The sequence below is a fragment of the Dioscorea cayenensis genome, chromosome 10 (genome assembly GCF_009730915.1).
Source record: "Dioscorea cayenensis subsp. rotundata cultivar TDr96_F1 chromosome 10, TDr96_F1_v2_PseudoChromosome.rev07_lg8_w22 25.fasta, whole genome shotgun sequence".
In the NCBI taxonomy this organism is placed as follows: domain Eukaryota; kingdom Viridiplantae; phylum Streptophyta; class Magnoliopsida; order Dioscoreales; family Dioscoreaceae; genus Dioscorea; species Dioscorea cayenensis.
In genome coordinates this window covers 9,096,124-9,105,484 of record NC_052480.1, presented here as the reverse complement: position 1 = coordinate 9,105,484, position 9,361 = coordinate 9,096,124, and the positions used below count along the sequence as shown (strand labels likewise).

The following is a 9,361-nucleotide window of genomic DNA, read 5'->3' as shown; positions in this document are numbered from 1 at the left end:
GAGCCGTCAGATTTTCATCCGATGGCTACTATGGACATCCCTAGATTTAAAATCTAGAGACGTCCCTAGATGATGGGTTCTCTATATGTATATATATTTTAACAACTTTCAAAGGATCGGTACTTACAGTATAATTCTTTATATATTTTAATTACATTAAAAATGATTTTTAAAATTTTCCTTTCTACATAAAAATCGCTTTTGTCAAGTTGATTTTAATAAATAAATAATGTGAATTTTAGTAAATAAAAAGATTTATAATTCACTTTAATGAGGAAATAACAGAGCTTTTTAATTAAAAAAATAAAACTTTTTCTCATATCTTATACCTAACATTTTACAATCAGTATTACAAAAAGTCAAAAAAAGAAAGAGAAAAAAATGATTTTACTTCAAACTAAAACATCAAAAAGTATTTTAATTCACTGTAAAATTCAGTTTTATGTGTGCTTGCATAATTTCACTGATGTTAGTCCCACAATGTGTGTATCAAAAACAAAAGTTCAGAATTATGACACCAGCCCAAGAGTCAAAATAATTTTTTTACATAAGTTTGGGTAAAACATTAGATGAACAATGCACCACCAGATATTAGTGCTATTAATTTCTGCATTACTGCAAAGAGTTGATGAAAAATTTGTTGACATTCCAGCTACACTGAATTTTTGGTCAAGCATGCAACTCTGTGAGCTCTTTTCTTGCAGTCTCTATTAGTGTGTGAAGGAAACCACAAGGATCACAATTGTAAGGGTTTGCAACATTTGCATGAGCTAAGAAAGGCAGCTTTCTCAAAGTTCTTCCACTTAATCCCTGAAAAATTAAGACAATAAGACTGGCTAACAATTTACTGAAATGTTTTTTTTTCTTTTTTTTCTAAAGGAAATAGATTGACATTCATTTGGTTCATTTTGGTAGCAGAAACAGTATCTAAAGTCTGAAGAAGTGACTAGTTTTGATACCTACTCTAAGAATGTCTAAAATGAATTTTTTTTGGTATAGTTCAGAAACTGAAAGTGCAATTATAGCAAAGAGAAATTTATTGTGATATTGGTTGACAGTATGATGATTAAATTTTGAAGCAGAAATACGGTTTCTAACCTCGCTTGCTTCTGCAGCTTGAAGCAGTAGTCTGGAGAAATGGCATGATCCTTCTGTTTCTTGCTTTGAGATGTGCAGCTTTTCTTTTAAGGATGAATAGGTTTAGAAATGGATGATCGTTCGCCTGGTAGAGGACAATAAAGCTCATGTTAAATAGATTATGGAGTAAGGTAACATGAGCTTTGCAAAAAATAACTTTGGTCATCCCAAATTCTCCATAAAATTTGCACAGAAAATTACATATACAATTTTTAGTGATAAAAGGCTCTAACAATACACCTGACTTACATACGTTCTGGTACAAGTACATGCAAGCATATGGACAAATGAATGTTTCCAACATGAATGAAACATTGATCATGTGACATAAGCTATGCAGAAATAATATAGGCATACATAAGTTTCTGCAGCAATAAAATATGCATGCAATGCAACATATACACTTTTAGTCATAACTAGGACATCACAAAATTCTATTTGAAATTTTGCAACAATAACTTAAAACAAGTTCTGCTTGAAATTGGCATACAAGGAGTAATATATGTAGTTTTAGTCCTCAAAACCTACTATGTGTGTGTATGTCACCCACTCTACACTGTAGTTAAGCATGTAAATAATATATGAGTATTTCCTGCATGATTGAAATATTGATCATGTCATCATACCAGTCGTATGTGTCAAATTAAGGCATCTCTTTCATTTAATGTACCATAGTTTAGTGGAAAGCAAACTGAATTCCATATCAGGGAAATGATATACCCTTTCATTTAATATACCATAGTTTAGTGGAAAGAAAACAGAATTCCATATCAGGGAAATGATATACCGGTGTGTGTGCTAGAATTCCAGCACGTAAAAGTTCCTGCAGGCATGACCTTAGTATCTCATATCGTGCTTGAAGGGTGGGAGGGCCAACATAAGCCTTGATATCTGCCCGGTCAACAAAAGCAATATCTGCAATCTAAACCACAATGAATATCTGCATTTGACAATGATGATGCCAATCTCTTTTCCAAAACAATAGACCTAAATCAACACTAGAAGTAATCAGGCATGTTCTCATCAATATTAAACAAAATACCTATATGGTCCCACAAAGAAAAACAAATTTATCTAAACCAAAACTATGTTCCTGAGATACAGATTGATGAGGACACAATGATCCTATCAGCAGGGTCATACTGTCATATGGTTTGCTGAAAGTTCATAAAATACATATTTTAAGTTGAGGATATGGCAGAATCTGCAGAGAGTCCTAAAGAGTAGAAAATGAGGTTTTCTTGAACTAAACAAAGTGAATGCACCAACAGTAGAATGGGTGACAAAACACCCAAAGAGATACCTATTGCTGCAGTTATATTTGATGTTGTGAGAATAATAACATTTGGCCATGATTTTAGTCTGTCCATCTGAGTAAGCAAAGCATTAACAACCTGAACACAAATTGCAATTGTCAAGGAAAATGCATCATGGAATATCCAGTGGTTATCTGAGAAACTGTTGTCTTTATAAGCCAACTATATAGATATCATATCATGCATGACAGGTGATGCAAATGATATGAAATAAATACCCGAATTGAGTCTGAAGGTTCTGAACCAGACAAGGCAGCCTGTCTAGCAGCAGCAAGGCTCTCGACTTCATCTATGGAAGCATACCAAAAATTAAATTTAGAAAGCAAAGGAATAAGAATGAGCTAAAGTAAAATACCACCATGCAGAGTTGAGAAAGAACTTAAGACAAGATCGGAACCTTATAGCACATCTAATGGTTCAATTGCAGTTAAGAACCCTGAATATTAAGTTATTAACACAGTAAAACAGAGTAACTCTAATAACCATGAAAAGATGCATTAGAAGCTGCCAATATTATTCTTAGCACAAAAGGGAGCATGCAGTTGCCAAAAGATCTTGCTCAGATAATTCAGCTAGACAAAAGAAAAGATTTTCAGGAAAATCAAGTGAGAGATCACAAAGGGGCGTCATCAACAGGAAAAAGGTCAATATCTCCTAATTCATATCAATAACATTAAAGCCCTATCGAAACAACATAAAGTCAAGCTTTATACCTTTTGCTTATATGAAGGTAAACCACCCATTTATTTAAATCTTTCAAATTGTATGCAATTCAAGGTCTGATATGCCTTGTATTGTAGGGCATTATATTGGAGGTCAAACAAAAATCAGGGCCAGCAAGAAAAAACAGAACTGCAGAACATAGAGTTACTCCCTTTACTCATGGATTCTTTGGTTGTTCTTGGTGTTCATTACTGAAGAACAAAGATTAGAATATTACAGTATTTTCTTAACATCTAGTGATCAGTCGTTTCATACTTTGCTATCGCTGAGATTTTAACAAAGCTATTTTTGAGTTGTTGCCTGTGGATGTAGGCCAAGATCTTGGCTAAACCATGTAAATCGTGCCCTCGTTTGTGGTTTGTTTGGTCTATTTCTCTGATTGTTGATTGCTCATCTTTGGATGAATGTTTGTGCTTGTGGTAGTCTGTTGAACAACATATAGCAAATCAATTGTTGGATAAATGCCTCAATGTTGATGGCTACCAGTATTCGGAGTCAATTTTCAGGTCAGATAACTTCGAACAGGAATGAGCCCAACTACCAAAAATGCCACTCGGAAAACTCAAAGACCTAGATAACAAGAACAATAAAAATTCTAACATGATGTGACTGAAATGCATTGGTCATGCCAAAGGCCTCTTGGTCTATTGGCCTCGGGTCTTTTATGTAGGGTGTTTATTTCAGGGAGGATCCAAAATTAAACCCCAAAGTCCGTGCAAGGAGAGACATAGATGTGTAAAGTATTAACTCCGCGCTCATACATCTCTCTGACTTTCCTTAACTGGAGGACGCTTATCACCTATTTGTTAATAAAATAAAATAAAAATAAAATAAAATGAAATGAATTGCTTATCGATCAAGCACACAAATTAAAAGAGGAGAATGAAAGCGTGTTTTGAATAGAAGAATAAGAAACTTCACCAATTAAAACAAAGACAAGGTCATTTTCTTCCTCTACCATCTCCTGAATTTTTTGGAAAAGTTTAGCAACCTGGTAAAACATAAAAGCATTAATTTGATGCCAGCACATCAACGTGGAAATGGCAATCACACAACAATGCTAGTTCATGGTGGTTAATTAAAGACTTAATTAAGGACTATATAGGCCAATCATCCACAAAGTAAAGCGTTCTATATACAACTCCAAATACCAAAAAAAAAATCAAATCATACCCAGAAAAAAATAACAACACTATAGGCATTTTTTTCATTTGAGCATGTGAAAGTAAGAGAAGTTATTTACAAGAACCAGATTACAATTTCACGATTGAGTTTATTACTACTAATATAAGGAGAATTTTAAAATCAAATGGCCTGAGAGTATGTTTTAGTAATCTATAGCTTGATAATTCATAAAGTTCAGAATACAAAACCAAAATAGTTCTATTAAACCAATAAATCAATACCTGTGACTTCAAATTTTAAAATCAATGAAATAATTTTATTGACACTAAAATGGGAAGTTTGAAGAATACAAGGGGAGCTTGATCAATTCAATTAAATAGATTTTGTATGCAACATAAGCAATTTTCTTTAATTAGATTATTGTTCTAGGAACTTCTTTGAAGACAATGTGTGTGTGCGTGTTTGTTTTAAAGGATGCAAGAATATTGTAAATCATGATTCATTAAAATTAATCAGCAAGAGAAAAGCTTCTCCCTATAATAAATGCTGCCAAAAGTGAGGTATCCCTTAACCTTGTAAGTCACTTTAAATCATGTTTCTGTGCCCATAATTTAAGGAACAATCATGGCAGAATGTATATAACATAAACTTTTCCAGTATAAAGAATAAATACACAACACAAAAAACAGTATTTTTTGAAATTATATTAGCATACCAATTTCCCACTTTCAGAAAACCATTTGCTGAACAAGGAATGGGCATTAACCTCCACCAATTGGCACATGGAATATCTGTATACACATTTTAAAAAGCATAATTATAATATAGACAAAAATCACCAAAAGCAGTGATATTGATTTACCTTGACTTAAAACGTATAGAAAGCTTCTGAGCCAATGCTTTACATAAAGAAGTCTTCCCGGTTCCAGGAGGTCCATGCAAAAGGATGATCCTAGATAACATTGTCCTCTGTAAGAATACAAAGCCATTACATGCACTTTTGTTTTTCTCTTGTAATTCCATTAGGTTTTTTGTATCATCTGTAACATGCCATTTACCACATCAGGTTTCAGTTTCTACTTGATTCGCAATTTCGCACCACAAAGGTATTTATAATACCTCTTAGTTAAGCTTGCCTTTTGACTATTCAGCTAAACTAATTACAAGTTCACAGAAACCATGGAAGGTTGCACTATTAGTTAAGAGGATATATTGTGTAAGCAGACCATTTAGCTTCTGTCTTTTTTTCCTACAGTTTCATCAAGCAAGAATTAATTCATAAAGGTTTGAATTAGGCATCGGGTTTGTGAATCTTGTGAACAATTTTATTGATTTATACCCTTCTCCTTTTAGAGTTGTGGAATGACAATTACCACCAAAATTTATATTTGGTTATCTACTTATTGCATAAAATAACTATTATCTGCAACATCAAGCAAATGTAAGCAATTTATGTTCAACTAGAGCCAGTGTGCAATTAATAAATATTCAGCATAGTTTAAGCACTTAAATATGTTGCAATATTAGTTTATTTATAAACAAACAAGATCAGAAAAATAGAAGTCCATGCAAAGCTTAGTCAAAGCAATCATATGTACACAAAATTCACAGAAACCTCTTAAAAGAAACATGCATTCACAAACCTCTTTGAAAAAAACACAATACCACATGTAGCACTTCATAGAGGATATTGTAAATGTAGGAAAAATTCTCTCAGAGGATATAATTGGAGAACATTAGAGGCAACATCAAAGAGCAAAAGACCAAGAATGATGATTATAGCAAAAACTAGGAGTACGATCTAGATGCAGAGAGGGCCTTCTTTGTGATAGTAATCCATATTCAGTAAATTAATAGAAAGAGAAAAGCCTGCTCAAGCAAATATATGCCACAATTATATCAGATATGACAACCATGGTAATTATTTCTTCCAGGACCATAATCCAGTCAACTTAGGGAAAAAGGCATTCATCAAAGACCAGGATACCTAGAGCCCTCTAATTTTGATTAAGTAAATTAGTACTTTGATCACAATGGAGAGATGAGGCTAATATTATCTTCATAAACTCGAATATGATTATGGTACACTAAGTTTTTAATTTTAGAAACAGAAAATTAGTGTTTGTTTCCACTCTCAATTTTAATTTTTTAATCTTTCTTTCTGAAAAGGTATGAAGATACTAAATGTTATGTCAAATGTTAGAGCATCACAAGTAAGAAGACAAAGCAAAATTACTTTATTAAAAGTTAATATTAAACAACTAAAGAAAGCCCATTACCGATTCCAGGAAACAAGGCAAGGGTCTACACCTCGCTCAGTAAACAAAAGAGCACTAGCAGCATACCGCAGCAATCGCTGTTTGAGACCAGTTTCATAAATTAAACTGCAAATTATTTGTAACAATTTTTTTTAAAAATATAAATAAGAGATCTGATACCATAATAGAAATTTTTTTAGTATGGCTGACCTCTCCCACATTCCATCAAACTCTCTAGAAGGTAAAACCCACTCATTAAAGCTAGAAAGCATATCATCTCCACTTAATTCTTCACCAGGACCCTCTTCACTAAGCTGAAAAATAAAAATAAATACATCCCAAAGTCAGTTATCAGTAGGAGAATGTCATTCACCAAGCAACTGGTAAGACTTAGAGGGGCTATTTGATAACAGAATAATTCTGATCTTGGCGTTGCCAATGCACAACAAACTACAAATCTTATCAAAACCTTACACTAAAGTTTCTTCATTGAAAATTATCTATCACATAACATGCAAGAAAATGACTTCATGGAACCTATCAATATATTCAACTGAAAGTGACATGCATCCAAAATTTAATACATACAGCAGGTTGACATTTTTAAAAATAACAAAAGAAAAGCAAAAGAACTCACACAGAGGTATGTAAAAGATTATCAAAGATATATAAATAACAAGCATGACTCACTTATGGATATGCTTATAAGAAGATACACTCTCTATAGCACTTGCTAGGTATCAAATGTGTTTAGATGAAACAACCAAGGCACAACTTTATGCAAAGGCACCCGACTGTTAATCCTGTTTATGTTCAGACAGTTGAAGATAGAAAGCACTTCTTTCTTCTGAAGGTGAATAAACAGATCTAATGAAATTTATTGTGTTCAGTGCCATATCCAAGATAACAAAAAATGTAACATAATTAAATATTTCAATTATGAAAATTAGAGTAAAAATTAAATACCTGAAACACATGCACAACAGGTATGACTTGCCAGAATAACAGAACTTTATGATTGTCAACAGACTCATCTACAGAAACAATACTTTAAAAATTGATTCAGGGAAAATCACAGGAAATGAATTAGGATCTCAAAGTAGGATGAACCAATTTAGAAAGTAATTAACCTGTACTGCAAATTTGGATATATTTGACATTATCAAGAAGGAAAGCTTCATCTGCAGGCAATATAACAGGACCCTCAGCATAGCTTAAACTCCTCTTTTCCAGCATTCTGACCAGATCCAAACAGAAGCAATTACTAGCATAAAACTCTAGAGAAATTTTACATCATTAGAAAAAAATACAACAATAGCCTTCATCCAAAGTCAAAAAAATATAAACAAGTGACAAGAGAAGTGAAAGTGATAAAGCAGTAGCCACATTTCCTTTAATTCTAACGACAAACATCACACAGTAAGAACAAAGTCTTCTACATAATGTATCAACTAGTCCAATTTCTAGTAAATCGGAGCTGCATTGCAACGATAAAAGGATTCAACAAAACACACATATTATCAGGAAAAATACATATTATTCAATTCGGCAACGATTTCAACTATTATCACAAACAGAAAGAAAATCACCACTGCAATTAAAAAAAAGAACAACCTTTCAACAGCGATGCGGACATCCTCAACTCGAGCTGTACTAGAAGAGTTCAAGCAGACCTCAACTGCAACCAAACACGAAAAACCCTAAAAATCCCCAAAATGCAAGGGCATAAAGGAACGAAAAAGAGGGAACAAGAGATCTCATCACCTGAAACCAAAACCTTGTCATCAGGAGCAGGGATCAGAGAAGGCGAGGAGTCTGGGGCACCCTCCGGCTCGCAAACCTGAATGGATTCGGAGGGGTTTTGGAGAGAGACCTCCATGGGTGAGCTCATGGTTCGTTCGCTTCTTCTTCTTTGTCTCTCTCTCTCTCTCTCTCTCTCTCTCTCTCTCTCTCTCTCTCTCTCTCTCTCTCTATGCTTTCAAAATTTTGATTTTCCCTCGCGATGATTTGGAAGTGAGCGGAAGTGAGACGGAAGAAGTGTAACTGGAGTTCCAGTCATTTCCAAAGTGAAGTTCGATTTCAGCCCATGGGCTTCTTAGAAGCACCGACAGCCCACTTATTTCAATGAGCTTAGGGCGTGTTTGGTTCGCTGAATTTGAACCCGAAGTGGCTGAAACGGTTACTTCCGAAGCACTTTATAGCATGCCATAAAAAACAACCATTGTTTCTTGTTAGTTTTGGTTGTGTTTAATGCCGTTAGTCTTGAGTTAAGCTTCCTTAGCATCTACTTTTCACTGCTTCTATATTTGCAATTAGGCTCCTGCTCTAGGGCATTCAGGATGGATCAGTGAGATTACAAAACAATTTTTACTGAATTCAATGATTGTAAAAATGTGTAGTGCTGAAGTATTGGTTTCAGAACAATGACATTGGCAAGTTATCTTATTTAACAAGCTTAATTTAAATTTTCGTCGGTTTGTTTTGCTTTTATAGTTGCATCATATTATTGCAGAGGTCGCTCGTAAGGTACTCGAGGAAGAGAGGAGTAGTGCTTGCTTGGAGGAAATCTTTCTTGATTTTGTTTGAGAATGTTCTTCTTCTTTGATCGCTCCGAATGAGTTAAATGTTTTGCGAAAAAAACTTTGTTGTTTTTTATTTACCGGATAACTTGTAATTTCATGGTGATGGAATTGTATATCCTAATTGTTGGCATGGGTGATGTACAATCTGTGTATATTTGCAGCTCTGTATAAACTTATGTTGCTTGGTTATAATAATACAAGTTTTTGGGTGTTTGCTTGT

General features: G+C 33.8%; 1 protein-coding gene across 1 annotated transcript; it reads right to left on the bottom strand.

The window, feature by feature from the left end:
* Positions 1 to 431: 431 nt before the first annotated feature.
* LOC120270150 (pachytene checkpoint protein 2 homolog) lies at positions 432 to 8,495 on the bottom strand. Its single transcript, XM_039277171.1, has 14 exons — positions 8,324 to 8,495; positions 8,174 to 8,237; positions 7,690 to 7,796; positions 7,526 to 7,593; positions 6,770 to 6,873; positions 6,581 to 6,685; positions 5,164 to 5,253; positions 5,017 to 5,092; positions 4,098 to 4,167; positions 2,672 to 2,742; positions 2,441 to 2,531; positions 1,925 to 2,052; positions 1,099 to 1,222; positions 432 to 810 (listed from the first exon to the last, which is right to left on the bottom strand). Exons 1-14 carry the CDS (start codon positions 8,448 to 8,450, stop codon positions 737 to 739), a joined length of 1,299 nt encoding a protein of 432 aa, XP_039133105.1. The 5' UTR covers positions 8,451 to 8,495; the 3' UTR covers positions 432 to 736.
* Between the last annotated feature and the right edge of the window lie 866 nt (positions 8,496 to 9,361).